Source organism: Ctenopharyngodon idella, chromosome 21, assembly GCF_019924925.1.
Source record: "Ctenopharyngodon idella isolate HZGC_01 chromosome 21, HZGC01, whole genome shotgun sequence".
In the NCBI taxonomy this organism is placed as follows: domain Eukaryota; kingdom Metazoa; phylum Chordata; class Actinopteri; order Cypriniformes; family Xenocyprididae; genus Ctenopharyngodon; species Ctenopharyngodon idella.
Genome location: NC_067240.1, coordinates 6,488,154 through 6,515,531, shown reverse-complemented (window position 1 = coordinate 6,515,531; position 27,378 = coordinate 6,488,154). Strand labels below are relative to the sequence as shown.

Here is a 27,378-nt window from a genome sequence, read left to right as displayed (position 1 = left end):
CATGAATTTGTTCTTAACGTCGTTCTAATGTTAATGATTTTGGAGTGTTCTAAATGTGCGACCACATGCCCAAGGTTGGTCATTTGCATAAGACACGCCCAAACCATCTCCATATAAGGTCTTTGCACACAACTTTTCCTTTATAGCCTTTCAGTACTCTCAGCAAAAATATGACACTCTTTAAAGACATGCAACTCAAGCTATTTCATCTTAACACAATTATAAGGCCACACAAAGTGATTTTTGCATATATGTGGTTTCAGTTGTTCCCACATTTTTTGTACTTTTAGAATAACTAAAGTTATTGCTAAATCATGATTTGTTCGAATAAACAGTCGTATACAAATTGAATATTTGCGCACTTGAATGAGACCCAGTGACTGGAGAAGAGATGCAAAAACTAAAGGTTTTTGTGGCTGTGCGAAGTTCATAAATATTTAATGAGGTAAGCATTGAGGCAGATTATGATTGGTCATCTGTCACTAAATACTCCCTGTTGGATTCCAGCAGATCTTGGTGATATCACATGCTAAATATTGACATTGTATCGCTGTTTGAGTTAGATAGTGATGTTATAGGCTGTTAACCCTCTCAGTCACTTTAGTCTTTGCTTATCCTTTTCTGTTTAACTTTCTAAATTTCAAAGTGTGAACGTGGTGGGATACATTAACGATAAATGATAAACTCCATGATTGTGATTCCTGTGCATTTATGTTGATGTGCATTGAAAAAATACAAGTGTGAGACATTGATTAACCCAGAGTTAAAGGGTTAGTTCACCCAAAAATGAAAATGATCTCATGATTTACTCACCCTCAAGCCATCCTAGGTGTATATGACTTTCTTCTTTCAGACAAACACAATCGGAGATATATTTAAAAATATCCTGGCTCTTCCACGCTTTATAATGGTAGTGAAACCCAAAAAAATGCATTCATCCATCATAAAAAATAATCCATATGGCTCCAGTGGGTTAATAAAGGCCTTCTGAAGCAAAGCGATGTGTTTTTGTAAGAAAAATATCCATATTTAAAACTTTATAAAGTAGAATAACTAGATTCCGGCAGATGGCTGTACGCATCGATTTGTGGCTACTACTATAATAATATTGAAGGTTAAATTAACTTATTTATATACAAACACTTAAATTACACTCAATTGTGTTTTTTATAATAAGTAAAGTTTAGAATTACGTTATTATATTTCTACTCCATCGTTTTGTTTTGTTTTAAATAGCCTTTAAACATTTAAATCGTGGCTGTCATAACTGATTTGTTCAAACATGCATTAAATATTGAAGAACATTAAAAATTATAATGAATATGTAACGGTGCCAAGCTATATTTATCAGAATGCTGCTCTCTAGAGTTTATTTTTTTTAGTTGACTAACGAGTTTATGGTCACTGAATATGGTTTTTCTGAGGTAAATGTGACGTTGCGTGACATTGTTTACAAGCTGTTTTATTGACGTCTTTCCGCGGTTGAAACACTGATTGAGCTATTACACAAGACATGATACGGATTTCGGTAAGTTGTACTGTGTATTTTAACATACCTTCAGATGTTTAGTCATGTTTATTTCGTGCTGTAACTGGTATTAAAGTGGAGGAGAGGATGTTTAGATGCGCTCCGTGCTGCCGCTTCTCTTTAACTGAGACGCTACAGCGATCTGTCACGTCACATTAAACAGCGCCAAAACGGTATTTATTTTTTGAATCTCATAATAAGATGGGCGTCATTTGAAATCTGAGACTTGGCTTCATATCAAAAGTAACAAAGCACAAAGATTACTGCGATTTATTGGATGGGAGGCGCGCTACATGTTCTGTTCATTCATCACCTGAAAACAGACTACACTAAACGATTCTTGGGATTTAAGAATCGATATCGGTTCGTAAAAATGAGAACCGATTAAAATCGAGAAATCAATATTTTTTTACCTAGCCCTAGCGCTTACGCTTTCAATACTCCTACATCCTGCGCCATACACCGCGTCACGGGTTACTCATTTGGCGACTTGCGCAGTATGCGTATGGTCATCTGCTGGAAGCTAGTTATTTTACTTTATGAAGTTTTAAATATGAATATTTTGTGCAAAACATGCCCCCCGTTCACTACCATTATAAAGCTTGGAAGAGCCAGGATATTTTTAAATATATCTCAGATTGTGTTCATCCAAAAGAAGATAGTCATATACACCTAGGATGGCTTGAGGGTGAGTAAATCATGGGATAATTTGAAATAATTTTTGGGTGAACTATGCTTTTAAGAGGCCATTCATATGGAACTAATTTTTGCGTTAAAAAGTGGAATTTAAAAAAATGCAAGGTCATGCTCATGTGCAAGGCACTGCAAAAGATGAGATAAATTGTCAAAAACATCCATTTAGTGCATAGTAAGATAGAAAAACAATGTAAACGTAGTGCAGTGAAATGAAAGGGTTAAGCATAGTGTGAAAGTACTTTGAGTTTTCAATGTATTCTTTTCCTCTCCATTGTGGCTATGTTAGACAATATAATGGGTTATATAAAACTTTTTTCATGACAGGGTCATTAGATCAGAGGAGGCTAACACCATGTTCCAAACAAATCACTTCTCTTTCATGATAATCCAAGGTTTTCCTAAGAAGCCATAATTGTGACAGTTTAGTTTTGAACTTTGCAGCATTACTCTAGATAGCCCCGCCCGCAATGAAATCCCATTGGTCGATCTCATGTAAATGACAGGTTGTCCTGCCCTTGCACCAGTAAACATCAGAGAAGATAAGAGATGTCGCTTCAAAAGGGAGGGGAAGTTATTTTGATTAAAGATTATGAAGGCACATGAATTTAAAAAAAAAAAAAATACTCATGTGTACAGATAAATCATTTATAATAAATACTGTTTAAAAGAAAAAAAAACAGTTGTCCATTTTGATTTCATGGTGACTTTAAGATCTCTTTATCTCACTTCTGAGAGTGTATTTGCTTGTTAATTATTTGCATTCTGGCAGTCACCATAAAATACTGGCACAGCACGTCTGGTGCATCCTGGACATCATGGAGGAATAAACAGGAAGAAGAAGGAAAAATTAGGTCACTGGGTTTGTTGCATTAAAGGAAGGCAAGTCACTTCCTCCTGTTACTCACGTCTGTATTGACTCTTTGGCGTCCAGCTCTGAGGAAAGACACAGAAAGAGTCAAAGTCAAACTCTTTCAGGAGTCAAAGTATGTTTGCATAACAATCCGTTCACACAGCGCAGCCTGCGAATGCCTCCCGACAGCTGCGTGGAAAATGCTTCCTAAACACCAGTGACATCTGAATAAAGACCTTCAGTTGATTATGTCAGTGCAGTTGGCGTTAAACCCACAAGCATGCGTGACAGACGTTAGCTCTAAGATTTACTATACTATCAAACCACCATCTTGAAGATCTCATTTAATTTAATGAGATGAATAAGAGTTTGTCTGGGTCACTGGTTACTAACTGACTTACTGGACGGACACATGGTACACACAGACACGCTGTTCAAGGAGAAAAGATATTGCTAATCGGTTTACTCACGGTGAACGCAAAGATGAGTAAGTTCAGAAACACTGGAGCAGTTGTTCAGGACATTCCGAGGAAGGAGGGTGTGCATTTCCAAATCAAGGAAACAGGAAAAATGCAGGGAATGCTGTAGAGATGACTGAACAGGGAGTCAGTCTTGACGGATAATGCTTGGGTGTGTGTGTCGGGGGTCAGGATGACTAGACTAGACAGTTTTATGTTTTTCATCATGAAAAGAAATTTATGCTCCATTTAATTAATTTATAGCATGGACTGAGTCTTTTTTTGTCCTTATGAAAAATTACTGTGGTAACCACAGTATTGTGGTCAGCTTAGTAAGCTTTTATTATTTTATTATTTTTTTGCATTAATAAAACATGACCCAACAACAATAATAAAATACCTATGGATATGAATTTATTTAATTTCATTTTAAAGTCAGCTTCTATATATCTTAAACTAAATACTTGGCTTCATATAAAAAATTTCTCTGGAAAAAGAAATAATGGTACAGGATACAATTCAACTCACTAAACAGTGACATATGGAGTAAGTTATCATATTTACTGTTTAAATTTAGTCTACTTTTGCTTATATATAAGAGTATTTAACTGAAAATAGATTCTAATAGAAGTCTAATTTTGTTGTTGTTTTTTTTTTAAACGTGAGCCTTCAAAGATGAAATAAATGCATAAAAGTAAAATATTAACAGCGTCCTCCATTCAGAGTTATCAGTCTGTCTGACGTCACGCAGCTCTAAACGCCAAACAAACAGCATAGTGGCACCGAGCGCGTGAGGGGAGGGACTGACAGCGCTGGTAATCCTATTGTGTCTCGCGCAGCCGGTGCGCGAGCTGCTGGTGTGTGGAGCAGTGCGCGCGGCCGTTTGGAACATAAGTGGGATTTATTTCTGCAGTACTTTGAGTCCATACGTATGTAACAACTACCCGCAACTGGAAGCTAAAGGGTTAGTATGCATACTGAGGCGTTATTTTATAGTTTTGGCTTGTGTGATGGTTTCATTTTGAAGCGCGCAAAATCTGAGACTGTAACTGTTGCATGTGTGATTTTACAGAGAGTGTAAACAACACTGGATATATGTACTGAAATCGCAAATGTGGCCATTTGCATGTTAAATATCCCTAAGGGGGGATTCAGATTGAACGAGTTTGTTCTTGCGTTTAAAAAATAGACGCAATAAGGCTCTCGAGACGCGTTTTAAAAGTTGAACTATTTTTAACCCTCTACCGCATATTGCTTGCATTACGAAAGTAATGTTAAAGAAATTGATTTTGATGATTGATTTTTTAGAATAGAATTGACCTCATTCCTAAAATAAAACAGACAACATGTAACGTTATCCTATATCACTTTAACCATATTTTACTGTAAAATGTATGAATCGCCTCATTATTTATGACGAAATTGGCATTCCAATAATTACATTAGTTTAGGTTTGAATTAAAAAAGTTATTTTATTTTTGTTAATAGTTTGTATATTGGAATGTTGCATTATGTTAAGTTATATGACATTTATGTTATTTAGCTCATATTTACCTCAGTAAAGTATTAGTGTCATGTAGTGATGGTGTTTATGTGGGTAACAGCTCTATATTTATAGTATTATTGACCACATTTGCTGGAAGTACCAATTTGGTCAACTTGAAATCATCATTCGGCTTTTCATTGTGCCACATGTGTTATTATCAGCACAATTTACAGTAAAGAAACTTATTTTAATAGCTCAGATGGGCTGGTATATCAACATTACATGATGCGATGACATATACAGTTAGGAACTTTGAAATACAGAGTGAAAAAATTAAATAATGAAATGGTTGGTCATTAATAATGAGTACTCATTGCATCCACTGTGCAATAGAGGGTTAAACTGTGAAGCAAGTATGCAAGAATGCATCATGGGTCTTTAGATTATAAGGGCGCTGTTATGCGTCTAGATGTATTATGACATTATCTTGACAGATGTTGAAATTGAAACATTTTTGTTTGTCTTTCTGGGATGTTTAAGGGTTTGTGTGATGTGATGGATTGTTCCATATGTGAGAATTCCATAAGAGCAGCAAATGCAGATAAACACACATAGCATGAGAGGAATGTGTGTGTCTATAGCTCATTCTTATGTTGTTTATTACACACACACACACACACACACACACACACCATGCACTAATGGTTCATGCCTGGGCTATACATTACACTATGTAAACCTTACCTTTAGTACTTAAACACACTGTCAAATAGCTCTCTATATAGAAATATACTGCTTTATGTGGTCTGTGTTTACTCAGTGTTATGTCTGTGTATGAATTCCCAGTTAATGGTGCTAATAAACATCATAACCTTGGCATTTGCATATTTGGTGGCGTTATATATCAAAAAAGAACTTAGGATATATTCAAAATGATGTGCTTTGCAAGTATAACTCATACTATAATTAATTTATCAACTGCATAAGTGCTTTTCGATGTGTAAGCAATGCGTCTGGAAAAACAGGCACACCAAAAAGCATGCAATGATGCAATTCAGCAGCATAATGATGTTATTTTAAATGTAATTAGCTCACCCATTTGCATATTAGCCTTATTTATTGAAGATCACTGGAGTAGATCTGTCAGCGGTGACATCGTGCTTGGCACATTATGGTTTGCTAACTGGCTCAGCCGTGCCCTGGTCATGAAGATGGGTGATTGTTGAACACTCAGCGGGCACAAAGGGCTCTCGTTAGCCTCCTGAGTGTGTGAACTGGCACCGGGATCAATGGCAGCGGGCTTGTGAAAAGCTGGTTCATTATGAACCCTTGAGAGCTCGTCACTCACCCGCTGCGAGGTAAAGAGGAGCCAAAAGATGGACGGTGATCTCAGATCTTTAAAGCTTCTGTTTACAATTGGGAAAGGGGTGCTGATCCTAGAACAGCATAAATGGGTCACCTCTATGTACTCATGGGAAAGCCACATTAAGGTTAATGTACAGCCAGGTGATGGAGGGGAGGACAGAGAGCGTGTGGGTCATAGATCGTTAAGTTCATTTGGAGAGGAAGGTAATCTATTAGAGTATCTGTAGGTAGTAAGAGTGGGGTCACAGGTCTCTGGAGTGAACTAAAGTGCTGGGTAAAATGATTGAAGATCGAATCATGAGGTAGTTGAAGCAGTGCTGATGTTGGTTATTAGGAAATGCAGTACAGTTAGGCAAGTGGTATTTGTTTTCATGCCATTGTTTGGCACTTTGGTTCCATGTAAGATGCTATTCTAGATCAGAGAGTCTTTTTTTTTTTTTTTGAATGGCTTCCAGCCCTTTGTACCAAACAAACCAAATGCTTTTGTTGCGGAACTGCTCGTTGTACCTGTACCATTTTTTCACTTGTTTACCAGTTAAATCCATTTTAATCCATGCAGTGAAAATGAATAGGGATGGAAGCTGTTGATTTCCAAAAATATCAACAAAAAAAGCACTATAAAAATAGTTCAGACTACCTTAATGGTATAATTCAAGTCTTCAGAAGCCTTATGATTATGAACTACACTACTGTACAAAAGTTTGGGGTTAAGATTTTTTTTTTTTTTTTTTTTTTTTTTAAGAAATTAATACTGTTATTTAGCAAGAATGCATTAAATTCATCACAAGTGGCAATAAAGACACTGGTATTTTAAACTTTCTATTCATCAAAGAATCCTGGGAAAAAAAATGTACCAGGGTATCCACAAAAATATTATGCAATAACAACTGTTCTTAGCATTGATAGTAAGAAATGTTTCATTAGCAGCAAATCAGCATACTAGAATGATTTCTGAAGGATCATGTGACACTGAAAACTGGAGTAATGATGCTTAAAATTCAGCTTTGCATCACAGGAATAAATGACATTTTACCTATTATGACCTATTATGCCCCTTTTCACAAGATGTAATATAAGTCTCTGGTGTCCCCAGAATGTGTCTGTGAAGTTTCAGCTCAAGATACCTACATTTCATTTATTATAGCTTGTCAAATTTGCCCCTATTTGGGTGTGAACAAAAACACACCATTTTGTGTGTGTCCCTTTAAATGCAAATGAGCTGCTGCTCCCGGCCTCCTTTCCAGAAGAGGGCTCGCGCTTCACATACTCAGCAACAACAAAACTGGAGAATCTCACGCAGCTAAATGAGGATTGTCAGTAACAGTGTTCAGCACATCGTTCAAACCGGAGTCAAACACTGATGGAGAGACTCAGGAAGAAGTTACAACTTTTAGAATGCAACTGGACATTTCTGAATAGTTAGTGGATAAATTTATGTAGTTGTTGTGGAGTTAAGTTGATTCAACTCACCGACTAGCATGTACCGTTATTTTATTATTTTTTTTTTTGTGCAAATCCAGTGTTAAAATAGAAAACAGTTATTTTAAATTGTAATATTATTTCAGTGGCCTTAATGAGCGTAAGTGACTTCCATCAAAAACAAACCCCAAAATTTTGAACGGTAATGTATTTTAATCTGTAATACCAATCAGAGCTAAAATTCAGGTCTTTAGGGTTTATAAGCATACTCTCTAACCACTGAATTGGAAAGAATGACCTATTTTTAAATGTCAGATAGTTTTAATGAACCATCATGTGAAGTGTGAAATGTAATTTCAGATCCCTTTCCATGGCTGTGACTGCTCAACAGTGTCTGTCTTTTCATTTCTGGATCTTTTGCCTCACTGATAAAGCAGCCATGCATTGCAGCTGAGAGGAATGAGCTGGCAAGCACTTCTATACATTCTTTCTCTCTTGATGAAACAGGTGCTGTGTTAATTGGTAAAGAGGCCTTGTTTACTGCTAGATGGATTTATTTACGATTCATTTAGCCTCCTCTTGGTCCTCAGACGGTCTGTTTAGGCCTCTTGTGTGAGTGTGCATGTGTTATATGTGCTCAAGTGGTAGGAAGATGAGACCGCAGCAGATGGTCTGTAAACTGTGTTCTAGCCGGACCCCTGTCGAGTCTGCCCTTTGTTGCACGGATGCATTCCTATGTGAGCGGGTCGGTGCATATGCCATGACACTTTAGTCTTGGCTTAGGTTGCCCTTATCTTACTCTCCATTCATCTCCAGCCTCAGGCGGTGGGCTGCTGCTCAGCATTCCAGCTTTTGTCTCCTTCATTTCCATTTGTAAAACAGGTGTGGATGCCAAAACACTAGAGCAAGTTTACGTGTAAATGAGATGGGTTGTGCTGACTTTTAAGATTTTTCTTTGAGTGGTTTTATGTGTTAAGTAAACAAAAATGTATCTTAATAGGTGACCTGATAGGTAAAACTACTGTATCATAATGAAGGTCAATTGCAGGTTGAAGCAGTTTTTAAAGGTAGTAACAAAAGGTCTGAAATGGTGCAAAATTGCAATGAAAAACTAATATGCAGACATTTTGGTGCATGAAACTATAAAATTACTTTAAAGTTAAAATAAAATGCTATGGTATGGTATGTACAGAATATGGCCTTACCATGCTTGTTTTTCCGTTTTATTGGAGGGTGTCCTATGGAAGCTTGTTTCCGCCATGAAATAAAAATAAAAAAGGTAATTGTTATTTTTTATCTCACACTTTTTTTTTGTCAGAATTGCGAAATATAAACTAACAATTGCGAGTTATAGTCAGAACTGCGTGATATAATGTCAGAATTGCGAGTTATAAAGTGAGAATTGCGTGATATAAACTCATAATTGCGAGTTACAGTCAGAATTGCGTGATATAAACTCAATTGCGAGAACAAAGTCAGAATTGTGACTTTATAACTCGCATTTGGTTATTGAGTTTAAATCTTGCAATTCTGACTCTTTTTTCTCAGAATTGTGAGTTATACTAAACTTGTGAGTTATTGTGAGTTATACTAAACAATTGCATGTTATAATGTCCAATTGTGAGGGAAAAAAGACTGACGTTTTTTTCTCAGAATTGCGAGTTTATATCTTACAATTCTGACTTTATAACTCACAATTGCATGTTATAAAGTCAGAATTGTGAGATATAAACTCAATTCTAAGAAAAAAGTCAGAATTGTGAGTTTATATCATGGAATTCTGAATTATTAACTTGCAATTGTCAGTTTATATCGCAAAATTCTGAGAAAAGTCAGGATTGTGAGATGCAAACTTGCAATTACCTTTTTTATTCTTTTATTTAGTGGCAGAAACAAGCTTCCATAGTTTCCTTCTGTAAACCTGATGAGTTTGCTTAAATGTTTTTTGTTTAAATAATCCATTGCCATGTCTAAGTCACTTCAGTAGGCAAACCTTTAATCTAGAACATAAAATACAGGGCAGTTTTTGTAAATTTAACACCCTGTTTGGCTACCCAAATGAATTAAGGGAGTCGTTTTACATAAATGAAACTAATGCAAATCTCACAAGCAAAAACTAATCTGACAAAAATAGGCCACAACACTCTCGGTTGTGCACGCAAGCTATTTCTGAATGATCAGTCGCCCCGTTTTGAGCAGTGCCGCGGAGAAGTCAATGGAATCACCGTTGTCGTTGTTTTTCCTTCAACGATTTCCATCTGCTTTGCTTCTCGACAGTCTATAAATACATGTTTAATGGTCGGCAAACTGATCTTGTTGCAGACGAAAATCAATGATCAAGACGGCGACAAATCCCTGGAGAATTACATAAATGAATACAATGAATAATTTAATCTTTCACTCTAATCATAACTCCATTAACTCTTTAAACTCTGCCTCAGCGCATGGGTCGGGCATGTCAGACATGCTTTTAAAGACTAGTAATCATCTCTCTCCATATGGATGAGGGGCAAACCAAGATGTATCCGGTATTGATCTGATTTTCTCTTGCTTTTTCTTTCTGTGAATGTATGTGTCCTGTTTATTTGCTTAAACCATTTGAGTGGGAAAAGATCTGCACTATTAAAAATAAAGATTTCAATTAGAGCGCAAAAAGACTTTGCAGTCTGATGCCGTAAAAGCTTAATGACATTTTATTCTCTTGTGGGGGATCGATCTATCTATCTATCCATCCATCCATCCATCCATCCATCCATCCATCCAGCCATCAATCCATCCATCCATCCATCCATATATACATATACATATACATATATATATATATAGGAGTAATGTAGCGGTTTTAACCTAAAGTAAAAAGTCGTTATTTTCAACACTCTTTCTTTCAAAGTGGTTTTTAATCCCATGGGCCAGCTCAAGCGGCCCATGCATGCTGTTCTCACAAACAGGACAGACACCTCATTCCCCAGCAGACTAAACATGTGACATCACCACACATCAACTGAGACAAACCCACAGTCAGAAGTCTCAGGCTCAGCTCCCTTCACAAATGTCAACACACCTGTACATTTGTAAATAATGGCTTTGAGTCAAGGGCTAATGACAGATCACAGAAGTGTCAGTGCGGTTTAGTACACAAAGGCATGCTCTGCCTCTCCTCTTTAATGACGGAGACCTAATTGGTTGTTGACATGGTTTGTTGAGAAGAAAGTTTTGGGGACTGAAAGTGAAGGAAGCGAATGAGATTTACCTGGCCCTTGCAATTGGAACTGTGTTTATGAATGTTTTTTTATTTACTTGAATATTTCATGCCAAATTTTATTTTATTTTTTGGTATTTTTAAATGGGGGAAAAATGTTAACAACTCAAACCAACAAACATCTGACCATTATTTCCATTTTCTCTCTGTAGGGGGCGACAGGGAGCGAATGACATCCAACCATGAGACGTACCTACTTATGGCCAGCACACAGAATGACATGGAGGATTGGGTGAAGACCATCCGCAGGGTGATATGGGCCCCATTTGGAGGAGGTGAGCTTCTGCAACCAATTTATCAGAATAAGTCAGCATTGGTTAATGGTTATAAACAAGCTGGTCACAGTTTAACTTTGCTTTACTCACACAGCCTCAGCTTTGCTATATATTATGATACTGTATAAGTATCAAACGCTAACCAGTTAAAGGTGTTAATAATATTTGAACATCTTCTTGCAATGTTAACAGCTCTATACCTTTCAGAAGTGATTTCCATTACATTCCATTATCTTTAAAATATTAGGGCTGTTAAAAGATTACAGTAAATGTGTGAGTGATGCAGTATAATTAGTTGTTTGTGTGGAAACGCAGTATTAAGAAAAAACTATGCAAATAAAGCCTCAGTAGAATCACCCATTGAGCAACATGCAGTAGATTGAATCAGCGTTTATGAATGAATTGGTTGAGTGATTTAATCAATGACTTATTCATTCATTCATTCATTCTGACATTTAAATGATTAAATTTTAGCAGTGGTTTGGAGTTGAAATTATATCATTAGGCTTTTTTCTCTGGGTTAAAGTTGGAGCAGGTTGCATAAAGACTTAATATAGATTTCATTTATGCAGAAAATGCCATTAGGTTTTTGAGATAGTTGTCAGTTTAATTGACTCTCGATGAGTGGTGTAATTGCTGTTGGTTATCCATGTCTCTCTTTGAGCGTGGTAATGAGTGAACTTGTTCGTTACTGTGTGGGTGTGTTTAAAGGTGTGCTCATTTTTTCAGCCTCACATACAGCACCAACATCATGAGACTGTCCACTTTCCAAGTTTGGTTTAAAGGTTTGTTCACCAGCCTGCAAGAATGGCTCATCCTTGCATGGCCGTCTGAATGATCCCACTCTCTGTGGGCAAAAATCAACCATTCATAATAATAAGCACATCTGACCCGGCCTCAGTGTTGAGGGTACCCAGCTATGTGATACAGACTGACAGCGTTGAACTTGGAGAGGCATGTTGTGGACTCGTCCTACATGATGTTGCATCAACTTTCACCTGCTGGCTTATCATGAAATATATTTTTCTTTCTTATAAACACAATGTTACATAAATCAATTGTTTAATTACTCAAAAGTTAAGTTATGGCCAGCTTTTGTGTTTTTGTGACCGGTTTGTAATCTCTTTAATCTCCCGGTTTGTCCTAACCTATATTTCTGTGTGAACTCAATTGGTTCACTGGATTTTGACAAATTGAGACTTTGTTACGATCTTGGGTGGCATTTCTGTGTACAAAGCCATTTATATCTGAATATATGTTATATATATGTTTAGCCAAAAATAATTAAGATTCCTTAGGAATGCATTTAGTGTTCACATTTGTAGTTGTGAAAGTGACATTCCCCTCCTCAGTCAGCTGATTTACATGATAGGTCACTGAGTCAAACAGTGTACAATATCCCACTGCAAGGGTTCTATGGGGTTTCACGACCACCCAGTTGCAGTGCATGTGTGTTCTAGTCTCTTCTCCTTGACCTTTGACATCTCCGTCTCAGATTTGATTTGAGCATGTGTGTGCAGCTGCAACAAGTTGATAATTCATTAGATCGCAGTCGTTGTTTATAATCATTATCAGATGTAATTAGATTTTGACTTGTTATTTGGCTTTTGCTGTGTGATTACACTTCTGTCAAAGCTTTCTGAAGTGACATTTAAGTGTCTTTGTATTATGGAGTACTGACGCTCTGAGGATGACATTTGTGTGATCCAAGTGAGATCACATATTAGTTAAAAGTTACTAAACAAGGAACTTTAATGTTAAATGTTGTGACTGGTTAGAACTAACACTTCACATCCACATCCAGTCCTGGTTAAGATTCTCTTAATGTCACGCAATGTTGTTAGTGTTAAAGGGTCAGTTCACCCAAAAATGAAATTTCTGTCACCCTCATGTCGTTCCAAATCTGTAAGACCTTTGTTCATCTATAGAACACAAATTAAGATGTTTTTGATGAAATCGGAGAGAGTTCTGACCCCCAAGAGAAAGCAACGAAATTACCACATTCAAGGTCCGGTAAAGTAGTAAAAACATCATTAAATATGTCCACGTGACTACAGTGGTTCAACCTTTATGTTATGAAGCGACGAGAATACTTTTTTCTGTGCAAATATAGGCAAGTATTAAAACAATGTGTACATGTGTATATGAGTGAAAAAGTGCAGAAAAGAATGACAACTCGATTATACAGCTTATACCATTGAACAAAATTGTTTTTTAAAAATTAAATATTTAATAACTTGCATTTGAAAACTAATTTGACCATATTTTGCTTATTTTTTTCTCATGCCAACCCTGTTGAAAAAAACAGCATATGCTGGTTAGGTATGTTTTGAAGCATAGCAGCTGGTTGTGCCGGTCCTTAGTTGGTCATGAGCTGGATTAAGCTGATCCTGAGCTGGAGCTAATTGCTTAGGACCAGCACTTGACCAGCTTAAACCAGCTCATGACCAGCTAAGAACCAGCTTAAACCAGCTCATGACCAATTAAGGACCAACATAAACCAGCTCAAACCAGCTGCCATGCTTCAAAACATACCTAATCAGCTGTATTTTTTTCAACAGGGAACGAACAGACTAAAAGCACTATGTCCAAAACTCGCTGCACCTCTCCGCTTCGATTTTCCACATATATTCCAGTCATAGGGGCAGAGGTGTGTTGCCAAAATCTGAGCCATTGATAGGCCATTGTTCAGCAGGGGAGCTAAGAACCTCAGACCGCTGCTCCGCGTTTCTCATAACTGAAAGATATTGTGACAGACTCCTTATAACCTGCACATAAACAAACAGTACAGAGTTCTGAGAACATATTTTAACATCCAGTTTAATAATATTCAGGATTGTAACAAATAAAAATCAGTTTATCCAAGGAAAAAGATGTTTCCATCATGACTGACACATTCAACCGACAGCCCTGTATACTGCATTGCATTGCATTAAATAAAATGATTTACAGCACTATAAAGACTTCATAGACAACATAAGATGTACACAAACCTTTATTTCATTGAATGAACCAATTCGGCGGCGTCGAGATGTGCTCCCTCCTGATGAGGATGCAAAAAGCCTGCACTTTGTGTAACCCAACCACTGGGTTGTTGTGTCGGTGGGCGGGTGGGGGAGGGGTGTATTGTCTCAACTGTCAGTGAGATTGACCAGCCTCTAACCCAATGGTTGGGTAACACAAAAACTACCCAACCATGGAAAAAATAACCCAACAAAATGACCCAACAGGCTCAACTCTGCATTTGGGTAGAAAAAAACAACCCAGCATTTTTTAGAGTGTATGTTTACTGTACTCGTTTCATTGTTTGAGATGTTAATCCGGGCCTGAAGGCTTAGACAGAGAATATTCATTCAAAATGCATGTTTTTATTCTTCATTGAGGAAGATCAAAGAAACAATCTTTATGTGTTTAATCTTTTCCGCCAATGAACTGGAAGGCCTTCTAGGCTGAGTGTGATTTGCCCACAGCTATTGTGGAGCTTTTGTGCGGAGCACCGTTGTTCAAACTTCTACCAAAAAACACGGCAGTGTGAACAGCAGGAATGAGGGCAGAAGGCTGGGAACAGCCACAACAGACGATTACACAGCTAAGAGCTTAACAGCTTTTTTTTAACACTAACCTATAGGGAGTGGAGTGGAGGGGGGTTGTTTTGGCTCTGTCGTACTCTCAGCTTTCGAGTACAGGTCAGGTCTGAGCTTTGGATGGATGGAGTGGTTCGTCTCCTCCCCTTTGAATCCGAACCTCCTTAAAGCAGGGAAAGCACTCTGTTTCCAGACATACAGGAGAAGGGAACAGTGAAAGTACAAGGAATGGCTTTAGGGCAATCTGACCAATCTGTGGACGAAAAGGAGACGAGATGAGATGAAGAGAGGGGATCAGAGGAGAGGAGGGGGGGACCAAAGAAACCGCAAGAGAACAGCTCAAAGGGTGTGCAACTGTAACAAGGGATAAAAAGAGATGAGAAAAGACCATCAGAGACCATCAAAAAAAGAAGAGACAACCTCAAAGGTATGAGATGAGACAGGAGGACCTAAAAGGTGCAAGACTGTAATGAGAGGAGAAGTTTGCAGGAAGAGCCATCTGCCAGCTGCTCATATTTGATTTTCTGTATGATAAGAGCTGCAGAGCAGCACAAAGAGCACTGTGTTTGAATGCGTGAGGTCAGCAGAAAAGCCTTGGACAGCTTGAAGATGCCGTGAAGTTGAGTGTGTGTGTTTGTCCAATGCTGTTAATTGCTATTGTGAAGTCAAAGTCAGAGGGACTATTTAACCCAAATGTGACATTAAAGCTCTGAGACGGGGATTCACAAACAGAGTGCTTACAGGGGATCCAGGCATGAGAAACCAAGTTATAAGCCAGGAGAACTCACCGAAGGGAGAGAAAATCCATCAGGAGATTACCTTTGGCTGGAAGCACAAGTCTGATTCATCAAACTTTTTTCATGGGAAACAAGAAACTCATGCAAGAGCTTCTGCATAAATCATTAAGAGTTGAAGCCAAGTGAATGTCTACATTCAGTTTATTTACTTTTGTTCCTACTGTGTTTTAGGCAGATCATCATCTCACACCTGTGTGTGCACCATAAGAACTTGTCCAGAGATACATTATTGGAAATTTCTGTGTTTATTCATCCAGAAAGGATCTATGTAGAAAAGTAAAAGTAACTATACGAATTATGTCCTTTTTCTTTCCGCATTTTGAGGTCCACTTGCGATCCAAGTGCGGATCTTCTCAAAGTTACAGTATGTTTCCAAAGCTTTTCCCCAAGACTTTGGTTGGAGGAAATTTCTAGCTGGGACTTAACGTTTTGGATGAGATTCTCGTGCCATTGTGTTTTTGTTCGGCCATAGTGTGACTGCAGGCCACGTCGGACTAATTGTTGAAGATGCTTGGAGGCAGACAGTTCGGATGCACCTTCTTGCATCCTTTATTTTACTATAGTTTCATGCACAGAAGTGTCTTCCGTAAAATTAAAAGTTGCATCAGCTTCAAACATGGTGAGTCAGACATTCTTTTGAATGTGAAAAATCAAAGAAAATGTGAAATGTTGTTTCTCTCATCTGTCCAACCCCCTTTTTTACCCTCCAACAGCTCAGACAGGAAAGGGCGGTAAATCTCTTCCTGTCTTCTAGGTTTAGTTGAATTTGTACCATCTCGTACCCCATGTCTGTGTCCGGAGACCCGGAAAGCGCCACCGATCCAAAGCTTCCAGGAAGTCTGGCCTAATCCCTGCTCATATGCATGCCACATGTGAATCACGCTTGTTTTCAGCCTGACTGATGCAGACAAAAGAACAATACAGGAGAGGAAGTGTGCGATTTTCTTCTCAGAGAACATGACATGAAAGAATAGCTTAAATCAGGCTTCTCTCTTTCCTTACTTTTATGGGGCTATTTTGTCTCTGATAGGAGGATCAGGAGTAGAGGGATCAATCTATGTTTTGCAACATGGACTTTTCAATTGAGTTAAAAACTAATTTTCAGATAGCTCAAGACTTTTTTTCCATAACAATATTACAATAGCACACCAATGCATTAAAGGACTGGTTCACTTAAGAATTCAAATTTCCTGATAATTTACTCACCCCCATGTCATCCAAGATGTTTAGGTCTATCTTTCTTCAATCGAAAAGAAATTAAGGTTTTTGAGGAAAACATTCCAGGATTTTTCTCCATGTAGTGGACTTCAACAGGGTTCAACGGGTTGAAGGTCCAAAGCTTCCAAGGTCCCAGCCAAGGAATAAGGGTCTTAGTGAAATGATCAGTCATTTTCTAAAAAAAAGAAAACATTATATACATTTTAACCAAAATGCTCGTCTTGCACTGCTCTGCGGTAATCACGTTGGAAAGATAATGCGTGACGAAGGCGTCTCATTTTCTCCTCCAACTTCAAAATCGTCCGACATCGTTGTTTTACCTTTTTTGTAAAGGTCGTTTGACTTAGTCTTTGCACGTTCGCTTTGTAGACATTGGAACGGTACTTTCGCCTACGCGTGACCTTTCCAACGTGATTGCATAATGCGTGGCGCATCGCAGAGCTAGCTTATCTGGTAGCTTATCTGGTCCTCATGAACTATGGGCTTGTGTTTCAGGAATCTTTGGTCAGAAGCTGGAAGAGACAGTTCGATATGAACGACGTTATGGCAACAAAATGGCTCCCATGCTGGTGGAGCAGTGCGTGGACTTCATCCGCCGCTGGGGTCTACGAGAGGAAGGGCTCTTCCGTTTGCCTGGACAAGCCAACCTCGTCAAAGAGCTTCAGGATGCTTTCGACTGTGGAGAGAAGCCGTCTTTCGACTGGTACTTGCTCTAAATACATTTATAGTCTCTGTTATGAATATGAAATGAATCTGTGTGAATGCAGACGTGCACAACTTTAAATCTTCTAAAGCATCTCATTCAGATTTTCTGTATTATCTGGCTTGCCTTTCTTATCTTCTCTCTCCAGTTTGTTTCTTTGTCTCAGGAGCATGCACATTGAGAGATGTAATAGTCATGGAGGATTTTAACGAGGTTTTGGTTGTAAACAGGTGGACGGGGAGCTAAAATGTGATGCATGTAATGCCACAATCTTTCATTCCCCTGCTGAAAAGACTATCTTGTGTTGGTTTGGTGCTGGTCTAGCTGGAATTTTAACCATCATGATCATTATGATGAATCTGTTTGACCGAAACACAACATGCTGGTAATTCCTGTGGCTCAAACAGTAGACTGTGATGCTAGCAATGCAAAGGTCATGGGTTCGATCACAAGGGAATGTATGAACTGATACACTACTGCAGGGCTATTCAACTGGCGGCCCACACCACCAACCCTACTCAAGACTACCAAGCGTATTATATGCATGCCATAAAGTGCGTATCATATGCACGCCAAAACTCATTTTGCGAATATTTCAGCAGTTATTATGTGTGTCCCGTATTTCTGTCGACTGAACCAGCGATACCAATTATTAATGAATTAATCATTCTTTTGTCTCGATTCTTTGTTTTCCGTGAATTGGCCAAATGGGCTTGCATAACTATCTGAAATGATTTGGATTCGTTCGGACCACTCTGTCACTGAATCATCTATGGTTGTTTCTCGGTCAGTAACAACAAATACAGAACAAATAGCGCTGTTTTCATGTGTTTCACTAGTTTACTTTGAACTACGCAGCACGGCCCAGTGGATAACTGAACGAAAGCTTAAAGGAGCTGCGCGTTTATTCCCGGTCACCATTATTAAACAGCGTTGCGACATCTAGTGAGTAATGTTTCAATTCGACACACACCTCTCGGTTACAAACCACAAATCACTTGATGATTAAACTAGTTTTGAATCGGATGAATCAGCCTCAACATTCCCAACAAGACTGATGAGAAAAACAGGAGAAACGTGCCATGAATGAAGATAGAAGACTTTTAAATCCCAAAATCACCACACTTACAAACATTTACCATGAATGAACTGTGGTAATTTACCATGGATTGTGGAAATGTGGAATATTTATATTGAATACCGTGTTGTAGTAATTTATATTGCAATATATTTATTAAGTGGGTAGGGGAATATATAATTCATTTCTTTGTGAAGGTGTGTGTAGTTTTTACCTGCATTTAGGCGTTTTTTATAGGCCTATATAACATATCATAATATAATATCATTTGACAGTGGTAGTAGTGAGTAGCCATGTATGGTTTTACCTGTGGTTACCAAGTCTCACTGTCAGAATATTTTCATTTAAGCCTATGTTAATTATAGAGAAAAAAATTCTTACCAATAAGAAACCTCAAACCACAATAAGATAAGCATATCTGCTAGATGCATACATTTAAATGGTGACCTCTTTACAAATAACATAGCTTTTAAATAATGTCTGAACTGAGTCCTAATTAAATGCATTATGAAAGTTTTTATTTATTTATTTATTTATTTTTTAAAGTGACACATGGCTCCAGTGACAAATCAAAGTAAAAAGATGCAAATGACAGCTCTGTTTAGAGCCTCACTTCATAATAAAACCCATTAGTGTGCCATCTTTTGGCTTTTTGCTTGATCAAATGGATTTGCTTTCTTTTCTTTTGCTTTCTTCTAAATCTGGATTACATCCACAAATTTGCATTTATGAATTAGCAAGACAAAATCTTCCTTTTTAACACCACCAGGTTTTTATTTTGTCTTTTTCTCCCTGTATATGACGTTTGCCAAATAACCTATTTTCCATTTAGCATAGATGTTTATCCATTATTAGACTGAAAGTGCAGCATTTTGTCAATTTTAATGGAATGTCCTCTCAGGACATTACATTACATTACATTACATTAAAATGTAGACGGTGGGCACTTTCTCTTTCAGGAAAAGCATTCTCTGCACTTCCATGATAACACCAGCAGCTGTTTTCCGGGTGATTTACAGTCTGATTTTAGCGATGGCTGTCAGGGCTTCACAATCACGCTGTCAGGAAGAGACATGCCAGGAAAAGCACACTGCATATTTAACACTGTTCATATTTAGATCTTACTGGTGTCTGAAGCAAAGGTGATAATTATAAAGGGTCATTGCACAAAAAAATGCATTTGGTGGTTACATTATACATGTGCCAGCTATTCCTGTATAGCCCACCCAGAAAGTGTCAATAAATCCAGCAAGTTACGGTGTTGTCACGAGCCCAGGTCCTCTATGGGGCCGTTACAGGGCTGATCAGTGATGTGCTAGTACTTGCTTTGATTTAGTACCAGCTTCCTGTTACTCATCATTAGATACACTGGGATACCAACACAGGGATGTCAATCTGTCATTTAGGGTGTGTTCAAACTTGGTTCTTTTGGTCTTGACCAAAAAGACAATTAGTCCTGGTTCGCTTAGCATTCACACTATCATTTTTAACACCGAACCTAAAGATACAAAGCAAAAAAGTTCATTTGGAAACAAACTGAGACCCACCTTTTCAGGGGTTCGGATGGCAGCAATCACACTTATTCAAATAAACAACACTATTAGAACAATTGCGCCAAAGTTCATTTTAATCTAACCAAACCTAAGTGTGAACATCACCTTAAAGTTTCCTACACTGCTTTACATGCCTTATTTCTTCTTTAATGTTTAAAAACTGGATGCTTCTAGCTTTTCATTGGTCACTTTAACATTAATATGTCTACACTTTCCATCTTTCTCTGCAGTAACACAGACGTTCACACCGTGGCATCCTTGTTGAAGCTGTACTTGAGAGAGCTGCCTGAGCCAGTCATCCCGTTCTGTAAATATGAAGAGTTTCTGGCCTGCACCAAACTCCTCAGCAAAGACCAGGATGAAGTGAGTCACCTCATAACACTTTTAATAAAATAAATGGAGGCATGAATGGCTGAGCTTCACATTGCAAGTATGCGGTCCTTTTGTACTTACTTAGTAGCAGTAACATAGGTTACACTTTATTTTACAGTGCTGAAGTTACATTGTAATTACTCTAATAAGTACTGAGTACTATTAATTAACTACATGTACTTACTATAGAGTTACAGTTAGGGTTAGGTTTTGGTTTAGGGTTAGTTATTTGTAATTAGACATAATTTACTGTTATTACTACAGTAAGTACATTTAGTAACATGTTACTACGGCACTGTAAAATAAAGTGTTACCGTAACATATTTCAGTACTTAAGATAGTGATTATTGAGTGTCATTAATGATGCAGGTTGCCAGATATATACATTATGGTTCAAAATATTGGGGTCAGTTAGATTTCTTTATTGGGTCATTCCATTCCATGTCAATTCAACCAGAGGGTCCCCGGCTCAAATTTTTGATTTTGTTAATATTTTTTCTGTAGGAAGACAAACATAAATAGTGATGAAAGCCAAAATATTAAATGTCACAGATATATAATGACTGAGTAATCCACTATTTTGTAAAAAATAACAATTTTCACCTGAGATCACCTGGCAGCATCATTATTTTATTTTTACACAGAGATTAGTAGGTCTATTAGTAAAATCTGTTGACTTTAGCAATCTTTGTTTCATTATATGCCAACAGTGACAGTTCAAAAATGGCAAAAAGCACTTCTTGTGTTTCTTGCCTCAAGTTTGCTTGCCTGTAACTCAATAAGTATTAAAGATATCTTAATATCCTTTATATGTATATGCCCCTTACTGCTGATTGGCTACAAGTGTGTTTTGGTGGTCGGTTCAATCCACTTTTAACAGCGTTTCTCTGAAATCGCTTACTGCACCTTTAACAAACTGAATAAATGTAAAGGATCATATCTTTTTCATAATGAGCCTACTGTAGACTCAAGGTATTGTTGAACTCTTTGGCACCATTCCTCTTGCTATTTCTCATTTCTGTTTGAGTTAGTTCCCACCATCAGGCTGAGAGAATGGCATATGACTCGTCACATTATTCTCCTGCAGTCTTTCATCTTGCATACATCCATTTCTTATTTTTTCTGAGCGGGATGACCCCGAGGAACGGATACAGCCTCATTCTGACTTTTAAGTTAAACTTTTACCTTGCGTAAATTACCAGCGCGTCCAGCCAGAGGCTTTTCAGGATAGAATCAAAGTGCACGATGGGGTCTTGCAACATTGAGTTTAATTTACTGCCCCAAGGTTTTGAATGAGATTCGTACCTGTGAGAACCCCTCGAGTATGGTACACACAAAGAATCGTGGTACATTGTCAAAATGAAGCAGAAGGCTTTACTGGATCCATTTGTTTTTGAGAAATGGCTTTCTCATGTGGTGCAGCAAAGCAATTTTCATCAGAGAGAGCCTGCAGGGAAAAGACATATCGACCATGATAAAAACAGATCTGGGTTAGAGCACATCATTACATCTAGACCGTCATCAATTGTTAAACTCATTGACCCATGCCTAGACGGAGAGCATAGTAATAACGAAATAAATTGCAATGTGAATATTTAAAGTCAATTAGGAAGAGTTCAACAGACTTTTAAAAGCAATGGGACAGGTTAAAGTGTCTTTTGATTTAGTAAGTCTTTAAATTATGTAGTCCAGAATGATCATTTAAAATGTAATTACGGAAATCAGTTTAAACAAATGCATAATTTGCTTTCTTTTTCTTTTTTGTCTATGCAGGGAATGAAGGAATTAAGAAGACAAGTAGAAGGTCTACCTCTGGTGAACTACAATCTGCTTAAATACATATGCAAGTAGGTGCTTTTTTTATTCTATTCAGTTCTATTCAGCTCATCACATTATGCGTTAGTGTTGGGAATTTTTCAGGTTAACATATTACATTGTTACACCTATATATCGCTTTATAGGTGAATTATAGAAATTTACTGAAATGATTTGTTCAAAACACTGATTCATTCAGGAGCGAAACAAGTGACTGTCTTTGAGTGAGTCAGTGAATTAATTTACTCAATGGCAAAAAATAAGGGATATTATATTATATTATATTATATTATATTATATTATATTATATTATATTATATTTACCGAGCCCAGCATATAGAGAGGGAAAAAAAAAAAATATATATATATATATATATATACTGGCCACAAATTAATAATTTGTTCCTTGATTTAGTAAATTTAGTAAATTATTACAATGTAGCCACGATTTATTAAAACAAGGAAACAAATTCTTAATTCATAGCCACAGTGTATATATATTTTTTCCTCATGATATTATATAATCTTATTTTTGTTTGCAATAGTAAAGATCCATCCAATAAAACTATAAACAAACAAATAAATAATAAAGTAAATATTACTACAAGGCTGTTTTATATCAAGTAACCATGTGGTAGTGCCTGTTTTTAAAAACTGTAAAAAAAAAAAAAAATATGCCATGATATAAAAATGGGTCATTTTATGTATTTACATGTTTATTTATTTGTATTTACGTCTTTTGTTATCCATTCAAATTTGTACATTCAGTTGCAGAAATCTGAGTTGTAATGTTAAGACCATTCATTCTTTTGATTTAGGTTTTTGGATGAAGTTCAGTCCTACTCAGGTGTGAATAAAATGAGTGTACAGAATCTGGCTACGGTCTTTGGGCCAAATATTCTGAGGCCAAAGGTTGAGGACCCGGTGACTATAATGGAAGGTAGGTCTTTTTGCTCATATCTCTCAATCCAGACAGCTCTATATCGTGATTATTTTTAGTGCTTGAGCAATCTGTTTGTCATATGTCCAGGCACAGTACTGGTCCAGCAGTTGATGGCCGTTCTGATCGGCCGGCTTGATGTTCTTTTCCCACCTGAAGAGGAACATACTAGCACGCTGGAACTGGTTAATAATAACAATATTGATACACAGAAACGGCCTACAAATGGTCAGCTACAAAACAAAGAGAACAATAACACCAGTGGGGTGCGACAATGCACCTGGGATGCACCCGAATCACCCACCCGGGCTCCTCTGGACAATGGCTCTCCACGCTCAGGCAGCCCACGTAATGGTTTTACAGGACAGCGATTCGAGGTGACCCGCAGTCCACCACTGGCGGTGAAAAAGAACCCGGCTTTCAGCAAAGGCAGTGGGATTGTCACTAACGGATCGTTCAGCTCGTCGTCATCGTCCTCGGGTGACGCCAATCAGGAAAAGTGTCAGACTCTACCAAATATGGGCACCCTGCATGCCCGTCGGACGGGCGCAATAAAGGGCTCGGGCACTAAGATGGGGGTTCAGAATGGTGTCGTTCGAATGGGTGTATCCAGCACTGACGTGACGAATGGGACTCTGAATGGGCGGAATGGACTCTGGGTGCCCAATGGTCATGTTACAATGCGCGAGGCTAAAAGTCGAGACGCCGAGAACCAGCCGAACCGTCTGTCCACATATGACAACGTCCACATCCATCAGCAGCAGACAACACAGCCCAGTCTGAGCAGCAGCTGTGAGGACAAACAGAGCGTGGATAGCGCCACATGGTCCACCTCGTCTTGCGAGATCTCCTTACCGGAAAACTCAACCTCCTGCCGCTCTTCTACGACCACGTGCCCAGAGCAGGACTTCTTTGGCAACAACTTCGAGGATCCTTTGTTGGACGGGCCGGTACAGGAGGACAACGCACTGGCAGTGGATGACAGGGAGCAGCGGACCAGTATTGGAGGAGGCCGGGGAAGCAGAGGAACCAGCAGCAGCGATAACAGTGAAACGTTTGCCATCACAAATGGACCGACCAACCACAGTGCACTGCACAGCCTGGTGGCCAGCCTCAAACAAGAAATGCTCAAGCAGAAGAATGAATACGAGGCCAGGATCAAGAGGTGAGAGCCATGTTCAACCATAAAATGAATGTTAAAATGACTTAAACTAATGGTACCAGGCTAGTGTTTGCCTTTGTCCTTGTACACGAATAAGAGATGTTTTTTCATAGTTTTAATGAAACTGAAAATGAACTTTAAAATGAATAGAAAATCTCATTTCATTCGAACCTGCATGCCTCTCTTTCTTTTGTGGAACTAATGTCAGTGGTGAGAGTCGACAACAAATCATTTTCTATCTACCTCATTTTTTAGTGTGATTTATAGAAAAAAAAAAAAAAAATGGTGTAGGGAAAACACCAATAATCAATGTAAGCAAAATAATCTGCCAATGGTGTAAGCAAAATAATATTATTTCAAACCGAAAACAAGATTATTTTGCTTTCCCCAATTGCAGATTATTATTTTGCTTGTTTTAAGGAAAAACTCACTTAATTTTGACTTATTTTTTCTGAAAACAAGACAATAATTTTGACTTGCCTAGAAAATGCTTCTTGATTTTATTAAAAGTGTATTCACCCACCCTTTCCCATCTTCCCTATAGTCTGGAACATCGAAATCTAGAGTTGGAGACCGTGATGGCGAATCTACATGAAGAGCTGGACCAGGAGAAGAAGAAATACACCATGGTGGAGATCAAGCTGAGGAACGCCGAGCGAGCCAAGGACGATGCAGAAAAGAGAAACGAGATGTTGCAGAAAGAGATGGAGCAGTTCTTCTCCACCTTCGGAGACCTGACCGCAGACCCGCGACGGCCCGACAGAGCCAACACCATCTGGATCCAGTGAGCCGTTTCATTCACACTTGTGTTGAGGACAGTCTACCATTAACATTACACTGTGTGGGCCGTGCTCAGACAGAACGTGACTAAATCAACCTTCATGGCATCTCCTCAGCCGCTGTCACCTGTCCGTTCAATGCAAAGTTTCGACACGGCTGAGCGAAGCCCATTGAGCCAAATTTTGGACCAGTCATGAGATTGCTGTTGGATTGAACCGGTGGAATTCATGAAGAAGGATGATGGGATGATGCAGCTTGGATTTTAAGGTAAAAGATGTCATGATGAGTGTCAAACCAAAAGAAGGGGATGTGACAGAAAATGAGTGTCAAACAGAAAGAAGCGGATTCTGACTCTAAATAATGACAGAAAACCTTTGCTCTGAAAGTGAACGGTAAGATGAACTCAGTTGAATGTGAGAAAATGAATGACAAGAATGAACAATGAGTCTTAGATGATGGGAATCTCCTGAAGGACGACAGAACCACGAATGTCACTCGTATTTCTTCTTGTGATCCAACCAAATGTGTCCTTGAGCTGTCATGTATCCTCTTGTGTATATAAAGGCGAAACAATGTTAAAAATTCCACGATGAAAAACAAATGTCTGTATAATTGCAAATTAAAGTAATGTTTAATGTACGTATTGATATTTAAACAGAATTCTCAATGTGTTACATATAAATTTTATATCAAGGCTTTTCCTTGCACTTAAGCATACGAGTTGCTGTTGTTTTTAGTATGGTACAAATATGAGATGTGGCAAACATTTGAGTATCATTTAGTCTTCCCTGTTGCTTTTTTGCATAAATTTACCACTGCAAATAAACATTTTCTTCATCAGTATTAAAAATAATTCTTTTTTTAAAGCATAAATCTAACAATTTAGGGAGGTTTTTGCTTTAAACAAATAACTTTTGGCCAGTGGCGCAAAATAATACATTCATACATTATTTGAAAAATGTCTCAGACAAAATGTAAGAGTTTTAAGGTATTTTTATTGGGAAAAGACAAAAATACTGATGGAGAACATGATTTTTTGCAGTGCATGCTGATGCCATGTGACCAAAACCAAGTAGACAAGGAAACCTGTAAATACTTGTAAAAACGGGGCAAACGCTGTTGCCTGTCTTTGTCATTTGTGCCTGTCGCACATCATTTGCTTTCAGCGGTGCTAGACGGGAGGAAGTCTGTTAAAATGAAGACTAAAGACTTGACGATTCAAACCCGATGGGGTTTGTTCATCTCTCGGACCACGTGTCTGTGCGTTTGGGGTCATTTGCCTTGTCTTGTCTTCTACTGTAGCTTGATGCATTCAGTGAAATGCGATAACAATTAAATTATGTGACCTCATTTAAATTGTCTAGTGTTATTGTATCAGTCGCTGGGGCCGACCACACATGAAATCTGTGGGTGGTCTGATGTGTACAACCACAAAATTAATATTATGAATCAATGCAACATCCTCCCAAACAAATTCTGGACATTGTCCATGAAAAGTCAATATCCTTTAGTGAAAAATTGTGATTTGTTTTGAAATGTCCAATGGTTATAATTCTTAAATGCAACATAAAACACACAGAATGATGCAGAATGCAACAAAATCATGAGAATATTGACCGGATGTTGTTGTTCTTACCCTGGGTGGGCTTTCATATCTTTTTCCCACTTTACAGTGTATTTGTGCATGTATTTGCAGGTGTTGATGTTCAATTAGGCAGAACATTTCTCAGCACCGCATTGTAATCTCTCACTAAAAAAAAATTCGGACATCATTTACTCAACCTCATGCCACTCCCAATCTGCATGACCCCCATAGAACTCAATTATGATTATATTCCAAGTCATTCTTCACAGATTAAAGGCACAATATGTAAGATTTTTGGATTAAAATATCCAAAATAGAACGTCCCCCTAAACTCATATCGGGAACGTTATTAAATGACCAACAGAGGACCATGTGGGAATGTTCTGTTAATGTCCCAAATGTCCTCTTTGTAACATTTTCTTTTGACCATAGAATAACCAAAATGGAACGTTCCC

The 27,378-nt window shown here is 38.0% G+C and overlaps 1 protein-coding gene and 1 long non-coding RNA gene across 5 annotated transcripts in view; one reads left to right on the top strand and one right to left on the bottom strand.

The window, feature by feature from the left end:
• LOC127503864 (rho GTPase-activating protein 24-like) overlaps window positions 1–26,688 on the top strand; it is a 125,006-nt gene extending 98,318 nt beyond the window's left edge. For 3 of the 4 annotated variants that reach the window (XM_051878036.1, XM_051878038.1, XM_051878037.1), the window contains 7 exons: window positions 11,214–11,336; window positions 17,431–17,638; window positions 20,500–20,632; window positions 22,415–22,488; window positions 23,275–23,396; window positions 23,487–24,561; window positions 25,103–26,688. In XM_051878036.1, coding sequence (XP_051733996.1) covers window positions 11,214–11,336; window positions 17,431–17,638; window positions 20,500–20,632; window positions 22,415–22,488; window positions 23,275–23,396; window positions 23,487–24,561; window positions 25,103–25,346 — 1,979 coding nt within the window. In that variant the 3' untranslated portion in view covers window positions 25,347–26,688. Of the gene's footprint in view, window positions 1–4,330; window positions 4,497–11,213; window positions 11,337–17,430; window positions 17,639–20,499; window positions 20,633–22,414; window positions 22,489–23,274; window positions 23,397–23,486; window positions 24,562–25,102 lie in introns of those variants that run through there. The other variant, XM_051878039.1, reaches the window with a different exon arrangement.
• LOC127503865 (uncharacterized) lies at window positions 2,782–3,705 on the bottom strand. Its single transcript, XR_007927236.1, has 2 exons — window positions 3,545–3,705; window positions 2,782–3,157 (listed from the first exon to the last, which is right to left on the bottom strand). It is a non-coding gene; the product is annotated as an uncharacterized LOC127503865 (long non-coding RNA).
• Window positions 26,689–27,378: the final 690 nt, after the last annotated feature.